Source organism: Oncorhynchus keta, chromosome 25, assembly GCF_023373465.1.
Source record: "Oncorhynchus keta strain PuntledgeMale-10-30-2019 chromosome 25, Oket_V2, whole genome shotgun sequence".
Lineage (NCBI taxonomy): Eukaryota > Metazoa > Chordata > Actinopteri > Salmoniformes > Salmonidae > Oncorhynchus > Oncorhynchus keta.
Genome location: NC_068445.1, coordinates 8,840,847 through 8,862,321, shown reverse-complemented (window position 1 = coordinate 8,862,321; position 21,475 = coordinate 8,840,847). Strand labels below are relative to the sequence as shown.

Below are 21,475 nucleotides of genomic sequence, written 5' to 3'. Positions count from 1 at the left end.
TGGGGTACAGAAACTAAAAAAATATTTTTTTTAAAGGAACACGTTTTTTTCAAGTGCCATAGTTAGAGAGGACAAGCTCGATTGGCGTAATGGGAAATAGTTGCTTTACTGTGAGTTTACTTGAGGTCCAATCAAAAAGGGGAATTTTGAGGCAAGTGTGTATTTCATTACATTGAATTGTTTGTTTATATGTTTGCTTTTTTCACTTGTTGAGTCAGCTCAGACCTTAGAACTTTGACCCAGCTGTGACCCAGCTGTGTGTGTGTGTGTGTGTGTGTGTGTGTGTGTGTGTGTGTGTGTGTGTGTGTGTGTGTGTGTGTGTGTGTGTGTGTGTGTGTGTGTGTGTGTGTGTGTGTGTGTGTGTGTGTGTGTGTGTGTGTGTGTGTGTGTGTGTGTGTGTGTGTGTGAGTGAGAGGTAGCGACATAAATTAAGAGCTTTGGTGATCCAGTTGTATTGAAGTTCTGAGTTTTCCTGAGCCATCTCAGTGTCTCCTCCTTCGAGATGTAAATAATGAAGTCAAGGTCTGAAGTGATTTTTGTTAAATTCTATATTTTATCGCTTTTGTAGACATTTCTTTGTGGGAAGAAAAATAAAAGAAATGTTATGGATGCATTTCTGTCTTGTTCTTTTTCCATTCACATACAAACACACAAACTAGCATTTTAAGGGTAACAATGCTGACATCTTCAATGGGAACTGTGAAGGGACTAATAGCAGTATCAAAAAAATCTATGCTATGCATTATACTTGTAATAGTTTGAGTCTGAGCTGTGCGAATTCCAACAACCAAGAGATCAGGTTGAGTTATTCTTGTATTAGTATTTTAATTCTGAATGTAAGACATAAACCATGCGTCAACCGAGTTATGCCAATGCTCGATGAGAAGAATCGGTTTTTTTTTCTTCATGTAACCAGTTTGAACATCAGCAGCATAACAATACATTTTAGCATTCAGCATTCAGCATTTAGCATTCAGCATTCAGCATTTAGCATTCAGCATTCAGCATTCAGCATTGCTAAAAAAAAATGAAAATATGAGTGTTTGAAAACAAAAAAAAAACATTTGAGAGGGACTGTTTTGCTGAAGAAAAAAAATCCTAGATTGAGGCTTTAATGTGCAATGTTTGATAAATAAATAGTTTTTTTACATTTTTTTATCAAGTTTTGTTTTAATTTCATAAAGAAATGCTTGAGTCCAGCCAGAGCAATTTGGTCACTCTCTAAAGACTGTTTCCTGTTTTGTCACACGCTTGATATAGTCATTGCATGCTAGGATCATGGGACCAAATACTAACTTTTGAATACATTAATACACTTTAAGTGAAATTCTCCAAATACTTATGACAACTTCAAATGGGGGACTAGATACATAAAGTGCTTTCATTTCTAAACGGTAAAACAAATATGAAAATACCCTCAAATAAAAGGTGACATTCTGTACCGTCACCTCGTATGAAACATTTTATCTCAAATCCAAAATGCTGGAGTACAGAGCCAAATTTCACTTCACTGTCCAAATAAATATGGCGGGGAGTGTATGTACATAAAATGTATTCGCCTTGGCCTCCCTCCACTATGCACGCCATAGTTGGAACGAATGCAAGACTACGGCATCTGGCTTGCTGTTGAGACTAGTGCAATGTTAATCATTTTTAAAACCAAAGCCCTACCAGCCATCTAACACAGGAGGTAGTCCACATGACGTTATACAATGTACACTTTCCATTCAAAGCCCCAAGTGAGTGCTTTTATTCATGGTAGAAGTTTCCCTTAAGCACACCTCTGGATCAAGTAAGCCTTCCCTATTCCTATCCATAACCATTTCGGGAGAAAGAAACTAAACTGATTAGTGTCTTTATGCTTTAATGGCAACTTCATCCCACCTGAAGCAGAGGTTAGGATGGCGGACTTTTGATTTCAAGTCAGAGGTTACACTCTGGTCACGATCCCTCCACTTTCCTCTTCAGAAGATCTGTGTTCTGTTTTCCCACAGCTGTCTGTGCTCCTCTTCAAATCTGACAACACAAACATCAATCAGTTACAATCAGTCAACGTAGTCATTGCCACTTAAAAGATAATTGGATCAGACCAGAGAGGAAGTCCATGGATTTTTCATTAATATGTTTTGATTTCATGGGAATCTTGGAGAGGACACAAGAAGAAGAAAAAAGCACCTTTGAAAATATCAAAACCAGTATGGCTGAATGTTTGCATGTGTGTTTATCTGTTTGCTCACTTGTTTATTTTGGAGTGAATTTCGAGGCTCCCTCTAGATGCTAGTATCGTGTGTCTCGGGTCTACCCAGAGACTGCAATTAATATCTAATCAAAGCTAATGTCTCCACAGCACTCTGCCAGCACAAAGCCCTGTTTAATATGTAATCAAAGAGAGCCCACCACACCGCACAAAGCAAGTCCCTCCCCCTGCCTCCAATGCTTTGTTGTCATCAAAATAAATTCTTCCCTTGGCTTAATTAGCTGGGTCTATCTTCATTTGAAGTTCAGGCATTCATCTCCAAGCCAACGCGATGTCCCAGGTGAAGACATGAATGTGACACACACACACACACACACACACACACACACACACACACACACACACACACACACACACACACACACACACACACACACACACACACACACACACACACACACACACACACACACACACACACACACACACACACGAGCACTACAGGTCCACTGTCTGATTACAAATGCCAAATAGACAACATAGTCTCACACATTACAAGCACGCATACACACACACACACTATCTCCTCCATAACCCCCTTATGACAGTGGTGGTCTGAATAGTTCCTTTCTCTTACCCGAGAGTCCGAGGTTCTTGCAGCAGGAGTTGCAGGTGTGTTTGAGGACAAAGCTCTGGATGGCAGTGTCTCCCAGGTTAGCAGGACCAAACACCATGTCACCAGTCAAGCTACAGTTAGACCAGGGGCAGAATAGGGTACTCCAAAAATCTACGTTTGTCAGATACATCTTTAAACCTCAAAAGAATGTATGTCAAGAAGATGATAAGTGTCGGTGTCACACACTGAACCTCCACCGCGTGAGGCGAGTACCTTTTGTCGTCCGCTCGGATGACCGATGGGTCTGTAAGCTCCGACCCCACTCCTGTGAAAGATTAAGGAAAGACAGAAGAGACTTCAATTCAATGTAGTAGTTGATAGGACGACCCTGTTTAGGTGATGTGGGTGCAAAACAGTATAAATGATAAAGAGCAAAGCATGGTGTTAACAACATTCTGATCTATCCATAGTCAGACGTACAGACAGCGCAGCAGAATGTGACGGACGGACAGACAGAACAGGACAGAAAGACAGACCCTGTATGTCCAGCACCAGTAGTTCTCTACAGGAGTATTGGTAGGTCCAGTGGGAGAAGGCCAGGAGCGTTTCCTCCATTCCACAGCAGGGGGTGATCTCCTCTCCGGTGTTATTGTTGTACTTCCTGAAGTCACCCAACATGTTCCTCTCTATGGTCAACCACTGTCCGTCTGAGTGACAGTGAAGAAGAGACACATCCAGGAACCTAGGAGGGAGAAACACATTACAATATGTAGCACATATATCTCTCACACACACACACACACACACACACACACACACACACACACACACACACACACACACACACACACACACACACACACACACACACACACACACACACACACACACACACACACACACACACACACACACAAGTTGATGCATATATGAACACACGTACACATGTGTGCACACATTCAAACTATCATGGATTCCCCTGGTACTGCTGCTCATTCTGTTCACCAGCCTTCTAGATGTCACTGAACTGGATCATCACCACCAAACCCGGACCAATCCCATTCCCCCTGATTAGTATGTGTATACATGTGCCCTCTGTTCCCCATTGTCCTTGTCGCTCATTGTCCCATGACCGTTGGTCTTGTTTGGTTTTGGTTTTTGGTGCGACATGTATTTATGTTATTACGGGTCTCGTCCTGTGAATTATTTTAGAGGTTTTACACCTCGTTCTTTTGTTTTGGGTTGATAATTAAAAAACACCTATTACGTAATCCTGCGCCTGTCTCCCATTCTTACACAGACAGAGTCAATCAGCTCACACAAGCGCACACACACACACACACACACGTGTAATGTAGACAAGTCCTAAATGTTGAGTACTGACCTGGGAGAAAGGGGCACGTTTTCTGGTTTGACTTGGTTGAACACGTGCATGAGTTTCTGAGCAGCTCTCTGTTGCTGTATCTCCTATATGGACAAGAGATGGCCAGAATGATGCTATTAGTGGATGTAATACATGCCAAGTAAAACATTAGGGTCAAAAATAAGACAACGAATAGACACAACAAAAATAAGGTGTTGTGAACAGCTGTCTGTGGAAAGTGGATATACATAAGTAGGACCAGGAGTTTTCCCTGACTATGTGACCTGAACAAGTAAAGAATCCGAGCACCAATTATAGCCTATAACTATAGGATACTATCGGCTACAATAACCAAGGCCCAGAGTTTAACAGGTCTCATAGTCAGAAAACACTCCTGGCCCTAACAACAATATATGATGTTATACAGTATACAATGTATATAATGAAGTGATGAAATGATGATATTAATTGTATACCCGCAGACAGAGTTGGAGGGGGGTGTCGCTGTGGAAGACCCTCTGCCAGGTTCGGATCACCTTGGGCTGGAAGGCTTTGACCACGTACACACAGCCCACACTCAGGATGTCCCCCTCGGCCCAGGTACACAACACGCGCATGGCCCTGCGCAGGGCCCCATCTAGACAGCCCTCGCTGGACAGCGGCTGCAGCACTGCAGACAGCCCCCGGGGCGACCAGGAGATTACGGAGGACTCCGCACCTGCAGCTTCTACCTCCTCCAGGGAGTAGACACTCACCTCCTCTCCCGCTGCCAGGGACCATGCAACAATGGGGGAGATGGCATGCTTCTGAATCAATCCCTAACAGAAACAGCCAATTCCAGTAGCATTGCTATATTCTCATAAAATGCTACACAGATTATTCTAGAAATTGCTACATAAACCAGCTAACAAATGTAAGAACAGTTTAGAGGAAACAACCACAACCTAGGAGTAAAAAAAGATCTAAAATTCAAAAACAGTGAACTATCCCTTTAACGTAACTGGCTGATGACTTACCCATTATGGAGCCAGGTGTGAAAGGTATGGTGTGAGCAAGCCTCATCAGGTTGTTCTTTTCCATGGCTGACATGGCAACAACACAACACAATATAACAAATCATAACACAGCACAATGGAACACAATATAACACAACATAGCCAGATAAAAACACACATGGAATGAGGTAATATAGTATTAGAAATATTTTTGTGGTTCACAAAAAAGCTGTGAAACCTATTGTTTCTGTGTGTTATTTTTTCGTGACATGGTCAAATAACTCAAGCACAGATTGGTAACTTTTTCAAATGTATTTTCTAAATAACACCAAATGCAGTAGGTAAGCCCATGGTACGAATCTCTTAACTTAGTTTGAGAAAAGCTAAGGGGTTGGTTCAGAGATGGCTGAATTATAGATAAAATTAGGAAATCCGATTTTCTGTGTCCATTTAAATCCTTCATAAATCTGCTCCACAATGGCCTATCTACTTGAAACATTGTAGGTTCATTAAAGCCATTACCACGATGAGCCATATACCGTTTGGTATTGATATCTTAAAAAATAACAAAACTATTAAGAATTCACTTTTTCACAATGTAACGCTAATGCTTAAATTAATCATACAAAATCTACCTGTCATGAACTAAAAGTCAGATTCACTCCAAATGTGTTCTTTGGACTCATCACAAGTCCCTAAAGAGTTTGAAAAAAATAACAGAAATGCATTAAAATATGGCCACATTATACCAGTAGATGCATATTAGCACATGAGCTAATATGCTAAAAAGAATTCCTAAAAAATACTTCTCGTGAACCATATGAATGTAGGCCCATGGTACATGTCTTAACTTAGTTGAGAAAATCTAAGGGATTTGTCAAAAGAGGGCTGAGCTATTGACAATAATCATCTGCAATCATCTTCTCCTCATGAACCACACATCAGATTCACTCCAGATGTTGGATTTAGACTTATTACATCCCGTCTTTAAAGGTTTTGAGAATATGATTCATTGACGCATTCAAACATGTCGTCACTGTACCTGCAAATACACGTTAGTACATATACTAATGCTAAAAAAACCTATTCTCATGAACCATTAAGTCCGATTGACTCCAGATTTGGTATACACAGTAGACTCAATGAATTAGCCTCTAATAAACTTGAGAATGATTCGCCGCTGTATTCAAAGTCAGACACGTTACACCACTGAGCCGATGGACATTGGGGCATGAAATTTGGTGTGGAAAATTTGATGTATAAACCTTATGTATTTGTCCTTAGAAGCTGTGTGAATATAAAGTCACTGCAACATTAGATGGCTGCGCCAGACCAGTTGGTGGTACTATAGATGTCATTGGCACCAATGACACTTTTGGATACAAGAGCAATAACTATTGATCAAGCGGACTTTGTCTTGTGCAAATTATTGTTAGATTTAAATTATGCAGACGAACAACGTGAAATATCGTGAAAACAACACTAACATAAACCATTAGTCGAATAAACCCCAGAATTGGTATATAAACTACATACATTAAGTAATGACTTTAAGAATCATTCTGTGCTGCATTCAAAGATAATCAAGCTACAGCACGAGATTAAACTTAACTTGTGTCAAGGGCCAGACTAGTCTATTTGGGGTGTTTTTCCAGTCTCCTTACATAATTGTGACGAGAGGTGTTTCAGACATAATTATGCACTATAGCAGTGTTTTAGAATGTTTGCGCCGGGAGAGTTCAACCAATGACGTCATTGTTTGATTTTGAGCCATGTTTTGTAGCAATTATTGTGGCCTTTGTGTTTCACGGATTGCATGATCACGCTAGCAGTGAGTAGATATGGTTGTCCTTGTTCAATAGAGCCATTGGACTTGTCTCAACGATGTTCCTGTCGGCCAGGACTTTGCAGGATATCTAGAGTTATGACTTGCCAGTCCTGAGATGGAGATCGGGGGTGCTGGCTAGGCAACCCCTCCCACCCCCGGGGCGGGTTTTATGATGGTCGTAAATACCTTCCCTTGTCAAGCAGTATGGAGGGAGAGACCTTAGCAGAACAAAGGACCTTCTCCCGCCAAAACTCCTACCGCCCCAAAATTGGAGAATTAAACAATATTTATATTTTTGAGAATGTGTAAATGTTCAGTGGAGACTGAAAGAACCCTCGTTGTGACATCATGAAAGACTGTAGAACCATATAACTGTACCTCTCAATTATGAGGTTTGCATCTGAATGTTGTATAAAAATAAATGATTAAGTATCAGAATACTTTAAAAAGGATAGAAATGTGATTTTAGTCTTCTAAATGAGAAAATTATTTTTTATGTCAAGTTTACCAAGTCAGTAACCACGCCCACGTGAGCACAGAGATTATGCAAAACATAATGGAACACCGTTTTTCCCCAAGTGTTTAAAAGGACGCACTGAATAATTAACGTATGAGACCAGTTACGTGCAATGCCAGCTGAAAACGTTAGAAATGGTTCAGAAATCTACCGCTCTATAGACCAAGCAGACTGAGGCACGAGCCAAATGTTGCAAAACGCTTATAAACACTGAAACTATTGATCACTACAGAAGAAGCAAATCCTAGACGTCGCGTTATCAGTCTGCAGCTGGAAATGTACATACAGTTAAAGTCGGAAGTTTACATACACCTAAGCCAAATACATTTAAACTCAGTTTTTCACAATTCCTGAGATTTAATTCTACTAAAAATCCCCTGTCTTAGGTCAGTTAGGATCACCACTTTATTTTAAGAATGTGAAATGTCAGAATAATAGTAGAGAGAATGATTTATTTCAGATTTTATTTCTTTCATTACATTCCCAGTGGCGTAGAAGTTTACATACACTCAATTAGTATTTGGTAGCATTGCCTTTAAATTGTTTAACTTGGGTCAAACGTTTCGGTTCTCCTTCCACAAGCTTCCCACAATAGGTTGGGTGAATTTTGGCCCATTCCTCCTGACAGAGCTGGTGTAACTGAGTCAGGTTTGGAGGCCTCCTTGCTCGCACACGCTTTTTCAGTTCTGCCCACACATTTTCTATAGGATTAAGGTCAGGGATTTGTGATGGCCACTCCAATACCTTGACTTTGTTGTCCTTAAGCCATTTTGACACAACTTTGGAAGTATGCTTGGGTCATTGTCCATTTGGAAGACCCATTTGCGACCAAGCTTCAACTTCCTGACTGATGTCTTGAGATGTTGCTTCAATATATCCACATAATTTTCCTTCCTCATGAAGCCATCTATTTTGTGAAGTGCATCAGGCCCTCCTGCAGCAAAGCACCCCCACAACATGATGCTGCCACCCCCGTGCTTCACGTTTGGGATGGTGTTCTTTGGCATGCGAGCCTCCCCCTTTTTCCTCCAAACATAACGATGGTCATTATAGCCACACAGTTATATTTTTGTTTCATCAAACCAGAGGACATTTCTCCAAAAAATACGATCTTTGTCCCCATGTGCAGTTGCAAACCGTAGTCTGGCTTTTTTATGGTGGTCTAAGAGCAGTGGCTTCTTCCTTGCTGAGCGGCCTTTCAGGTTATGTCGATATAGGACTCGTTTTACTGTGGATATAGATACTTTTGTTCCTGTTTCCTTCAGCATCTTCACCATGTCCTTTGCTGTTGTTCTGTGATTGATTTGCACCTTTCGCACCAAAGTACATTAATCTCTAGGAGACAGAACGCGTCTCCTTCCTGAGCGGTATGACGGCTGCGTCGTCCCATGGTGTTTATACTTGCGTACTATTGTTTGTACAGATGAACGTGGTACCTTCGGGCATTTGGATATTGCTCCCAAGGATGAACCAGACTTATGGAGGTCTACAATTTTTTTTCTGAGGCCTTGGCTGATTTCTTTTGATTTTCCATCGATGTCAAGCAAAGAGGCACTGTCTGTGAGATGTCTCATATTAAACATCATGCTGCTTCAGTAGAAATACAGACAGTACACAATGATTGCCCATGCGACAATACCACGTGGATACGAAGAAGTGGATACGAAGGCCCACTCTGGGCCTCCCGGGTGGCGCAGTGTTTAAGGGCGCTGTACTGTAGTGCCAGCTGTGCCACCAGAGACTCTGGCTTCGCGCCCAGGCTCTGTTGTAACCGGCCGCGACTGGGAGGTCTGTGGGGCAACGCACAATTGACCTAGCGTCGTCCGGGTTAGGGAGGAGTTGGCCGGTAGGGACATCCTTGTCTCATCGCGCACCAGTGACTCCTGTGGCGGCCCGGGCGCAGTGCGTGCTAACCAAGGTTGCCAGGTGCACGGTGTTTCCTCCGATACATTGGTGCGGCTGGCTTCCGGGTTGGATGCGCGCTGTGTTAAGAAGCAGTGCGACTGGGTTGGGTTGTGTATCGGAGGACGCATGACTTTCAACCTTCGTCTCTCCCGAGCCCGCACGGGAGTTGTAGCGATGAGACAAGATAGTAGCTACTAAAAACAATTGGATACCACAAAATTGGCGAGAAAAACGGGGTAAAATAAAAAAAATAAAAATAAAAAAAGAAGTTGATGACTCTCAAGAGGAGATGTGAAAGGTCACATAACAACAATATCCCATTGTAGCAAAGTGACTGCGAACACCTAATGCACCACCCAAACACACCTTATGCAAGTATTCCTTTTGTAGAACTGTAATACTTATTAAAGGCGTCAGTAGTACATTTTTATTCTACTGTATATATATATGTTATGACATATGGCAACTGGCAACATTGCCATAACTGTTCCTGCATACTGCTTTGTAAACTCACTTCAGTCTCTAGAGCAAATAAGCCATGTCTACTTATTTTCTATATTGACAGACTGTCAATATTACTTGCGAAGAAATTAAAATGTAAATGATACACCAACTTCCTGCATCATTTGTTTCAGCAGTGAGATTGGAGCTAGTTTATCCAAATACATTTCATGGACATCACAATGAACTGATCCACAAGTTGAAGTCACTCACTTTATTGGTTTCTGATGCAGCTGGAATCATTTAGTCAGTTGACAGTACTTATATAAAACACAATTATATACATATGTACAGCTAGTAATATCTATACCACAATGCAGTTGGGAGCATAATAGGTATTCTATATTATACTACAACATCTGTCTAACTGAATATGGAGGTTGTGTTGGTTGAACATTGCAGCAGGTTCCAGAATGTTCTTAAACTGGTGCGACTCTTGTGTTGGGTAATGGTTTAGCAGGTTTTGGCGCTGTGGCGATGTTGGCTTTGGGGAGCTGTGACTCTGCCTCCTTGTAGACATCTATCTGGTCCTTTCTGCACTTCACAACGAGGTGGAAAAGCCTCTCCATGTAGTGGTGGGTTCTGGGCTTGTACACTTTGTTCAGCCCCCACTGCTTCTACCACTTGCAGAAGATTTGTTTGTACTGCAAGTGTCCTGGAAAGACCTCCAACAGACACCAGTCAGTCTCCCCACACCATCCCCTCCACACAATACCCACCTCCACAAGACACCAGTCAGTCTCCCCACACCATCCCCTCCACACAATACCCACCTCCACAAGACACCAGTCAGTCTCCCCACACCATCCCCTCCACACAATACCCACCTCCACAAGACACAGTCAGTCTCCCCACACCATCCCCTCCACACAATACCCACCTCCACAAGACACCAGTCAGTCTCCCCACACCATCCCCTCCACACAATACCCACCTCCACAAGACACCAGTCAGTCTCCCCACACCATCCCCTCCACACAATACCCACCTCCACAAGACACCAGTCAGTCTCCCCACACCATCCCCTCCACACAATACCCACCTCCAATAGACACCAGTCAGTCTCCCCACACCATCCCCTCCACACAATACCCACCTCCACAAGACACAGTCAGTCTCCCCACACCATCCCCTCCACACAATACGCACCCCCAATAGAAACCAGTCAGTAACCAAGACCTTATTTTATGCAAATTAGACTTCAAGTCTTGCATGAACAATCAACTTAGTCTCCACAATACAGACAATACAGACAAACTACAGTAGAAGTTGTAGCTTACTTGTGAATACACAAACTATGACAACAAAACATGGACCATGTTTATGCCTCAGTATATTTACAATGCATTCGGAAAGTATTCAGACCCATTGACTTTTTTCACATTGTTACGTTACAACCTTATTCTAAAAGTGATGAAATAGCTTTTTCCCCTCTTCAATCTACACACAATACCCCATAATAAGAAAGCAAAAACAGGTTTCTAGAAATGTTTGCAAAAAAATGAAATATAACATTTACATAAGTATTCAGACCCTTTACTCAGTACTTTGTTGAAGCACCTTTGGTAGCGATTACAGCCTTGAGTCTTCTTCGGTATGGCGCTACAAGTTTGGCACACATGTATCTGGGGAGTTTCTCCCATTCTTCAATTTTTTGTCGCAAAAAAAAGGCATATCTCCGACTGATCAATAAAAAGAAAGGATTAAGATGGGCAAAAGAACACAGACACTGAACAGAGGAACTCTGCCTACAAGGCCAGCATCCCAGAGTCGCCTCTTCACTGTTGACATTGAGACAGGTGTTTTGCGGGTACTATTTAACTAAGCTGCCTGTTGAGGACTTGTGAGGCGTCTGCTTCTCAAACTAACACTCTAATGTACTTGTCCTTTTGCTTAGTTGTGCACCGGGGCCTCCCACTCCTCTTTCTATTCTGGTTAGTGCCAGTTTGCGCTGTACTGTGAAGGGAGTAGTACATAGCGTTGTACTAGATCTTCAGTTTCTTGGCAATTTCTCACATGGTATAGTCTTAATTTCTCAGAACAAGGATAGACTGATGAGTTTCAGAAGAAAGTACTTTGTTTCTGGCCATTTTGAGCCTGTAATCGAACCCACAAATGCTGATGCTCCAGATACTCAACTAGTCCAAAGAAGGCCAGTTTTATTGCTTCTTTAATCAGGACAACAGTTTTCAGCTGTGCTAACATAATTGCAAAAGGGTTTTCTAATGATCAATTAGCCTTTTAAAATGATAAACTTGGATTAGCTAACACAACGTGCCATTGGAACACAGGAGTGATGGTTGCTGATAATGGGCCTCTGTTCGCCTATGTATATATTCCATAAAAAAATCAGCCGTTTCCAGCTACAATAGTCATTTAGAACATTAACAATGTTTACACTGTATTTCTGATCAACTGTATGTTATTTTAATGGACAAAATGTTTTGTTTTTCTTTCAAAAACAAGGACATTTCTAAGTGATCCCAAACTTTTGAATGGTAGTGTACAGTCATGGCCAAAAGTTTTGAGAATTACACAGATATTAATTTTCACAAAGTCTTCTGCCTCGGTTTGTATGATGACAATTTGCATATACTCCAGAATGTTATGAAGAATGATCAGATGAAACGCATTTAATTGCAAAGTTCCTCTTTGCCATGCAAATTAATTGAATCCCCCAAAAACATTTACACTGCATTTCAGCCCTGCCACAAAAGGCTGACATCATGTCAGTGATTCTCTCGTTAATACTGGTGTGAGTGTTGACGAGGACAAGGCTGGAGATCACTCTGTCATGCTGACTGAGTTCAAATAACAGACTGGAAGCTTCAGGGTGGTGCTTGGAATCATTGTTCTTCCTCTGTCAACCATGGTTACCTGCAAGGAAACACGTGCCGTCATCATTTGCTTTGCACAAAAAGGGCTTCACAGGCAAGGATATTGCTGCAAGTAAGACTCCACCTAAACCAACCATTTATCGGATCATCAACAACTTCAAGGAGAGCGGTTCAATTGTTGTGAAGAAGGCTTCAGGGCCCCCAAGAAAGTCCAGCAAGCGCCAGGACCATCTCCTAAAGTTGATTCAGCTGCGGGATCGGGGCACCACCAGTACAGAGCTTGCTCAGGAATGGCAGCAGGCAGGTGTGCGTGCATCTGCACGCACAGTGAGACAAAGACTTTTGGAGGATGGCCTGGTGTCAAGAAGGGCAGCAAAGAAGCCACTTCTCTACAGGAAAAACATCAGGGACAGACTAATATTCTGCAAAAGGTACATGGATTGGACTGCTGAGGACTGGGTTAAAGTCATTTTCTCTGATGAATCCCCTTTCCGATTGTTTGGGGCATCCGGAAAAAAGCTTGTCCGGAGAAGACAAAGTGAGCGCTACCATCAGTCCTGTGTCATGCCAACAGTAAAGCATCCTGAGACCATTCATGTGTGAGGTTGCTTCTCAGCCAAAGGAGCCAGTGTTGTCAGCACTACCACTACCTGGGTGGGGGTACCCCACCGGAATCCCCACCGACTAGGTATAAGGTCATCAAGGTTCTCATTAGTAGCTTTGAGATTTCCTTTGTATATTATGTTCTCCCATCAGGGGGCTCTGGCTTTGTAGGACCAACCCTGCATTTACTACAGGTGGACTGCAATCAAGTTGTAGAAATATCTCAATTTCAAGTCTCATAACAAAGGCTCTGAATACTTATGTAAATAAGGTATTTCTGTTTTTTTTTGTTTTAATACATTTGCAACGTTTAAAAAAAAAATGTTTTTGCTTTGTCATTATGGGGTATTGCGTGCAGATTGATTAGGAAAACAATTAATTTAATCAATTTAAGAATAAGGCTATACCATAACAAAATGTGGGAAAAGTCAAGGGGTCTGACTACTTTCTGAATGCACTGTATCTGCTCATCATGGAGCCATAGTGTTGAGCTTGATGTTGCTAGCTAGACCAGATACGGTCCGGTAGACTGTAACTAACATAATCTAACGAAGCTAACGATAGCTTGCAAAGCTACGTCGCCAGATAGCAGCTGGCTAATTATATTGATATGCTTTGGAATGTCTAGCTAGCATATTATTAAATCTAGCTAGCTAGCTAGATTTTGGTTTAGATAAACAAATGTAGTTCGCTAGCTAGTTAGCTAAGTAATGTTAGCTACCTTACCTCAGCATGACTTCTTTTCTGCTGCGCTGATGCTGGCTGATCGGATGCCTTCTTTTTTGAAAGGGAAAATAGATGGAATAGCTTCACTTTTCAATGTTTGACGACCTGGAAAACCCATCAGTTTAGAAATCCTCTGGCCGAAAGTGCTGGTTACAAACACAGACATTTTGATATTTCTCCACATCAACTGGATCCACCTTCAACGGGGCGATACTTGTCCTGAAATCGCTATGAATTCTAGATATTGTGGTTGGCTTACAACAAGGAAATGAGATGCAGAAACGCTAATATTCTCATGTAGTGAAGTTATCTATTTTTATGACACATGATATGTTAATAACATATTAATGGACATATATAGTGGAATAGAGCAGCAGTGAAATTACCCTTTAACATTTTGCATTTTTAAAGCTAATTTTCTGCTATTCTACACATTTTGCTATCATATGCTATCTGGGGGGGGCGACCTCAACCCCGAAAAATGATAAATACATTTGGTTGGGGGCCCCCTGGAGGTCGGGGACCACAGGGCACATGCCCTTCGGCCCATTCGGTAATCTGGTCCTGCTAGTGTCATCCGTGTGGTATTGAGAGATAAACATGGTAATGCTTTCACTGTTTGCACATAAAATAAGATAGTTCCCACATGATAAAGTGCTTACTTTGATATCCAACTGATATTGTGTCCTATCTGTCAACCTGTGAACACCGTTCATTGCTGCTTGCAGCTATAATTTTTAAAATATGATTTATGTGATTGTTGAGGAGTACCTGAGTAGTGTGGGTCTAGGTCTTCCATCGATTGAAATGTAACAGACAAACACAGAGTAAACAACAAAGAACAGAACAAAATGAACAATTACAGTTAACAATTACGACTTTGATTTGGAAGGTGAATATTCCAGAAGAGGGGAAAGATGAGAAAAAGAATGAGAGTGAAAACGAATATATACATTTTTTATATACAAGCAATTTATCTAGACACGAGTCAGGTTGCCTACCTTCAGGTGTGATCCCACCCTGCACTCTACAACAGAAGAACATACAGAACAGATAAAACTAGCCTACTATACACAACTTCAGTACTTCCACAATGACTACTTTCTCCACAATTCCAGCACTACTCCATGCAGACCTGAGATCAAATGTGTTTACCTTCAATTACTAACTGCTAGTTAACTGCTAGCAAATCACTAGCTGTGGTTGATTGATCTTGTCTGCCGCAATGGAACCAATGGGATAGTACAAAAACTGTAAACCCCGCTCATCTGTCACTCCAGGTAGGCTCAATCAAACGCTCAAAAGTATTTGAAAGTTCAAGAACATTTTTGAACCCAGGTCGGACTCCATTTGGACTTTTTACACTACTAAGCCGAATCGGGATAGTGTAAAAAGGGTCCATGTACAATACATGTGATCTCATAAGCTCATCCCGCCACATGCAGACTTACGAGGACCTGCGGCTGACAGAGCAGGCCCAGCTGGTCAACACGGACTGACTAGAATCCTACAGGAGAAGAGCAGAACATACATAACAGTTGTTGCATTGCATCAACCAATAGTTGATTGCTATGTCATCGACTGCACAGTCGGGCATCAGAATGCTACAGTGCCTAGTGAAAGTCTACACATCCCCTTGCACAGTTTGCACATACTGCTTAAATTTTTATTTAAAAAGGGATTAAATTCGATTTTTTTTTTCCGATCTACACAATTTACTCCACATTTTCAAAGTGAAGGAAAATGTATAAAACATTTAAAAAATGACTAACAATAATAACTAACTGATATCTTGATTGCAAAGGTCTTCACACCCCAGAGTTAATACTTGCTGCAATTGCAGCTATGAATCATTTTGAATAATATTCCACCAATTATGTACAACTTTTAGGCCAACATATATCCATTGTTTTTGGTCAAAATTGCTCAGTCAGTTTGTTTGGAAATGATTGATGTATGGCAGAATTCTCTATACACTATCCTCTGACGTTATAGAGGCAGTGTCACGCCCTGATTAGTTTCACATGTCCTTGTTTCACCTGTCCCCCCCCCCCTCCAAGTGTCACCAATCTTCCCCACTTATTTCCTGGGAATTTATACCTGTGTTTCCTGTCAGTCTGGGCCAGTTCGTCTTTTTTTGTCAAACTTACCAGCGTTTGTCCTGTCAGCTCCTGTCTTTTCCCAGTCTCTCTTTTTCCCGTCCTCCTGGTTTTTGACCCTTGACCCTGTACCCGCCCTCCTGACCACTCTGCCCGTCCCTGAGCCTGCCTGCCGTCCTGCATCTTTGCTCCTACTCTGGATTATCGACCCCTACCTGCCATGACCTGTCGTTTGCCTGCCCCTGTTGTAACAATGAACATTGTTACTTCAACTCCGTCTGCACTTGGGTCTTACCTTGATACTTGACAGGCAGAGGAAGTTGCTCTCAAATCAAGAGAGCCACTACTTTTGCAAACAGATGGACACCAATCAAGAAATTGTGATTCTTTATGAAAATATTTGCTCCTGGGGTGTGAAGACCTTTGCAATCACAACGTCTTTGTTAAGAAAATTGTATTCATTTCTGATGACAGTTTTTATTTCACTTAAATGTGGAGTAAACTGTAGATCAGTGGTGGGGAAAATAGAAATTTAAGGCAAAAACATATAAATTGCAAGGGTGAGTAGACGTTCACAATGTACCGTATGTCATATGATATGGTTAGCTGATAATTAAACAACTATCCAGACGCTGTGAGATCTGGCAGGCAACTGCAATGTAGTCAGCTTGGAACGCAGCCATAGTTTTAGCTGAACATCTTTAAACAGTCTTCAACCCTTATAGAGATATCGCTATACAGTATACATCTCCACGGTTTTATTACTTAAGGGCCCATGGCAGTCAAAAACATGATTTCACTGTTTTTTGTATATATTTTCACACTACGAGGTTGGAATAATACTATGAATTTGTGAAAATTATGATAATGACCTTCTAGTGTAAGAGCTGTTTGAAAAGACTGACATTTCAGCCTGTTTAGGTGGGATGGCGTTTTGGCCTTCCAAGACGACATCACTACACAGTAAATGAGTTAATAGACAAATACGAAAGAATTCCAAACTGCTCTGCGAATAACAGCAAATGTTCTGTCCTAGAAAAATTATTCCTTGAGAAATTGCCCTTTGCTAAGAAGCTATTTTTTAATATATATATATTTTTTAACCATTTTAACTGAAAACAATCACAGTTAAGGTACTTAATTGTTACCCAGAAATTAATTGATATTGAGATAAAAATGACTGCATTGGACCTTTAACATGTTTATAATTCAGGAAATATAACTGCTTATACACAACATCAAATCTTACCTGACGTGAAAAATGCTCTTTCTGCAAAGTATCCAGGGGTTCCAAATCTGTAACAATATTGACATCAGAGGGTGTTTGGTGAAAAGATAATGGTGAATCGTCAAAAGCTGATATGAAGTCAGAGGGTTCTACATGGAGGGTTCTACATGGAAACAGAAAAGCCTTCTACCTGCAACCAAAAAGGGTTCTCCTATGGGGACAGCCGAAGAATCGTTTTGTAACCTTTTTTCCTAAGAGTGTAGGATATATCCATAGCTTTAGGTTCGGGTACATTCTGACATTTTGGGTAGAGCACTGTCATAGAGATGGAGTGCAGCTTTACAATGCTGTCACAGAAGTGATCTATGGCAAAGAAAGGTGTGCCCTGTTTCTGTCTCTATGGGAACTGCTCATTGACACATACCGAACTTGTTGAGGCTAGCAGATGCAGACCAGCACACAGGCTCTCCTCCCCTGCGCCTCCTCTTCCTGCACACGTCAGAAAGGTAAGAGTCCACCTGTTTCACCAGAGCAAAGAGGTCAATGAAGGGTCATCTCAAATCAATCAATTTACATGGGCTATACACAGCTTTACATGTACTGATATAAATAGCTACGGCTCCGTTAGACTGGCACTGTGCAGGACCTATTAGTAAATGGCTGATGCAGTTTGAGTCTATGATTGAACAGATTCAGTGTTCAGACGTCTGTCTGTCTGTCTGTCTGTCTGTCTGTCTGTCTGTCTGTCTGTCTGTCTGTCTGTCTGTCTTACAGCATCTGAAGAACTCCCTTCCAAAATCTTGACTGTTTTCCTGGCCTGACACCTCTCTCTGCTCCCTGAGGTCATCGCCAGGTCAGACGACTTGGACCACTCTGCAAAACACAACCAGGACAGGTAGAATCACTAGAGATGCATTGGGAAATGGATTAGTGGAATCTTTACTTTATGGGTATTGTACTCGTATATGGGTATGTGGCCAAGGTAACGTCAAGTTAACCTGTCTAAATGACTATCGTCCCGTAGCATTCACATCTGTACCATTGAGAACATCTTGACTGGCTATATCACTGCTTCGTATGGCAACCGCTTGGCATCCGACTGCAAGGCGCCACAGAGGGTAGTGCGGACGGCCCAGTACATCACTGGGGCCGAAGAGAACCATCCAGGACCTCTATACCAGGCGGTGTCAGAGGAAGGCCCTAAGGCCCTAAAAATTGTCAAAGACTCCAGCCACCCAAGTCATAGACCATTCTCTCTGCTACCACAGGTAAGCGGTACCACTGAACAGCTCCTATCCCTAAGCTATAAAACTGCTTTTAATTTTAGAATTGTTTTATTTAACCTTTATTTAACTAGGCAAGTCAGTTAATAACACATTCTTATTTACAATGATGGCCTACAGCTAAATAGTTAGTTAAATAGTTAACCAATAGCTACATTGACCCTTTTTGCACAAACTATTTAGCCTCATCAAATACTGCACACTGCTGTTACTGTATATTATCTATCCCGTTGCCTAGTCACTTTATCCCTACCTATATGTACATATCTAGCTCAATCACCTCGCACCCCTGCACATCGACTCAGTACTGGTACCCCGTGTATAAAGCCAAGTTACCGTTCCTCGTGATGTATTTATTTATTCCTTGTGTTGTTGTTTTTCTACTATTTCTCATGTTTTTCTTTCTGCATTGTTGGGAAGGGCCCATTAAGAAGCACTTCATTGTTAGTCTACACCTGTTGTTTACGAATGCATGTGACAAACATTTGATTTGATTTGAAATGAGGTACATAGTACAAATGTGATGACAAAATAAAATATTGGGTTACTGAGCCTTCTTTGCACGTTGTTGCTAATGCTCACCAAGCATAAGAGGGTAGTACAGTACCTCTGCTTTTACTGCAGCCAAGGGGTATGTCAGCTGTGAAGCTCCGCTCCCCTGATAGGCAGTCGAGGGCGGGGAAAGAGGCTTGTAATGGCCTCAGGGAGGGATTAGATAGAGCCATGTTCTCCATGCTAGAGGAAGGAGAGCGCCTGTGTCTATGCGGCTGGTCCTTGGACAGACATGTCCACCGATGAGGACACTTCCTGCCCCACTGGCCCAGTCTGGAGCTAGCTGCCCCAGGGTCGTCATCCTTACAGAAGGAAGGGTTCACCAAACCCATGGCCCCACAGCCTCTCTCGTCCTGGGGGTCCAACAACAGAAAGTCATGGCTAGAGGCCCTCGACACATCCACATTAAAGGGCTGCCCAACCTCCCCCTCTTTGTCCTCCTCCATGCACATCTCAGGGTCGTAGTAGGCCCAGGGTTTGCAGTGGGGGGGTTCCAGAGAACCCTCTACAGCCCAGGTCCAGGGGTGCAGGGGAGAGCCACAGTGGGAAGGCCCGAGTGACTCACAGGGGGTCTTGTCTCTGAGCCCTGCACCGCCCAGGTGAGGGAGAGAGTCATGCGAGCCAAAGCCAAAACCAACCGGCCATACCTCGCCACCGTGATGCACCATGATACTCTGTACCTCCTCTTCCTCTTTTGTCTCGCCAGCCACCCACCCCTCACGGACACTGTCCCCCCATGTTCCCGGGTGCCACTCCAGTGGCGGACGGTGGCTGAGGGAGGTGAGGCCCCACAGCAGGGAGGGTGGGGTGCTGTGGTAGGCCTTGGGTGTGTGGCAGGGCGTGATGTCAATGTGGGGGAGGGTACAGCTGTTGGGTGAGTGGTGATGGGAGTGGGCAATTGGCCGGCAATGTCCCAGGTGGGCTTCCTTCTGCTGCAGGCTGTCAGAGGCCGACAGTAGGGTGAGGGTGTCCACGGCCAGGGCGGACAGGACCTGCAGCTGGCCCAGCTGGCTGTCCAGCACCTGCAGGCTGTCCTGGATGAAATGGACCCTTTCAGACACCTCACCAATAACTACACCCATCTCATCAGTCCTGTCAGGTCAAGGACACAGAGACATTCAGGGGAGTCACAAAAAGGGTATCTCTATGGCTATTGAAAACTCTATGGCTATCGAAATCTCAGTCTCACCTTTCTGCAGTGGCTCGGATCCTGTGGATCTGGCTGCAGAGAACATCTTGTTTTTTCTTGTGGAAATACGCTATCACACACCTATCCTCAAACTCATGAAGCCTCTTCAGCTCCTCTCGGCCGAGGTAAAGCTCTGACAGAGGGAGAGAAAGATTACAAACAAGTCCATATTTCAAACACACATACACTCACTTAGAAGTACTGTAGCATTTTCCTACCACGTGGAAATTCTTTGAATCAATACTGTCATAGAACAACAGCATAGGAGACTAAGGTTAAATTAGTTGTACTCATCCAAAAACACGCGCCCCCACACACACACACACACACACACACACACACACACACACACACACACACACACACACACACACACACACACACACACACACACACACACACACACACACACACACACACACACACACACACACACACACACACACACACACACACACACTCACTAAGCCGACAGGAGTCCCTCTCCTTCTCAGATAAGCCCCTGTGTTTCCGGTAAATGGCGGTCACACACAGGGTCACGTGACTCAGGCTGATGAGGGGCGGGGGCAGCCACGGCTTCTCCTGATAGGTCATAATGTAACGGTAACGGTTGTACATCCACAGCTTTTTGGACGTGGACTTCATTTTAAAGTAGACATTGCTGTCAAAAAAAAAAGATCCATAACAAACCGTAAAGCACTGAGAGATGCTGCAAAACCCTATTTGTACATAAAAGCATAAACAGGAAGACACAATCAGGCAGAGAAAGACAGATTCAAAAGATAATTTATATTTTTTAATGGAGGGTTTAGAGTCCCTACTTGAGAAGGGCAAGGAGGACATTGACCATGATGAGGTACTGGAAGAAGAGGTAGACGGCCTGGAGGAAAGGGTGGAGGAAAGCCCCGGGGGCACACGGCTTGCCTTCTGCACAGGCTGCCATAAACACAAAAGGGACAAGGGGTCTCAAATGGCACCATATTCCCATTGACTGTGGCCCATACAGGAGTCACCCCCACAACTCTGGTGTTGCAAG

The 21,475-nt window shown here is 42.8% G+C and overlaps 1 protein-coding gene across 1 annotated transcript in view; it reads right to left on the bottom strand.

Annotated features, from left to right (window-relative positions):
• Nucleotides 1-1,042: 1,042 nt before the first annotated feature.
• The window catches only part of LOC118357824 (transient receptor potential cation channel subfamily M member 6-like), an 85,191-nt gene continuing 64,758 nt past the window's right edge, over nucleotides 1,043-21,475 (bottom strand). The window contains exons 21-37 of the mRNA XM_052479984.1: nucleotides 21,261-21,375; nucleotides 20,904-21,100; nucleotides 20,440-20,572; nucleotides 19,306-20,342; nucleotides 18,188-18,288; nucleotides 17,840-17,933; nucleotides 17,437-17,483; nucleotides 15,540-15,595; nucleotides 15,090-15,115; nucleotides 14,860-14,880; nucleotides 5,193-5,258; nucleotides 4,653-4,942; nucleotides 4,198-4,280; nucleotides 3,350-3,555; nucleotides 3,087-3,138; nucleotides 2,835-2,944; nucleotides 1,043-2,016 (exon numbers count right to left, since the gene is read on the bottom strand). Coding sequence (XP_052335944.1) covers nucleotides 1,931-2,016; nucleotides 2,835-2,944; nucleotides 3,087-3,138; nucleotides 3,350-3,555; nucleotides 4,198-4,280; nucleotides 4,653-4,942; nucleotides 5,193-5,258; nucleotides 14,860-14,880; nucleotides 15,090-15,115; nucleotides 15,540-15,595; nucleotides 17,437-17,483; nucleotides 17,840-17,933; nucleotides 18,188-18,288; nucleotides 19,306-20,342; nucleotides 20,440-20,572; nucleotides 20,904-21,100; nucleotides 21,261-21,375 — 2,720 coding nt within the window. The 3' untranslated portion in view covers nucleotides 1,043-1,930. The remainder of the gene's footprint in view (nucleotides 2,017-2,834; nucleotides 2,945-3,086; nucleotides 3,139-3,349; nucleotides 3,556-4,197; nucleotides 4,281-4,652; nucleotides 4,943-5,192; nucleotides 5,259-14,859; nucleotides 14,881-15,089; nucleotides 15,116-15,539; nucleotides 15,596-17,436; nucleotides 17,484-17,839; nucleotides 17,934-18,187; nucleotides 18,289-19,305; nucleotides 20,343-20,439; nucleotides 20,573-20,903; nucleotides 21,101-21,260; nucleotides 21,376-21,475) is intronic.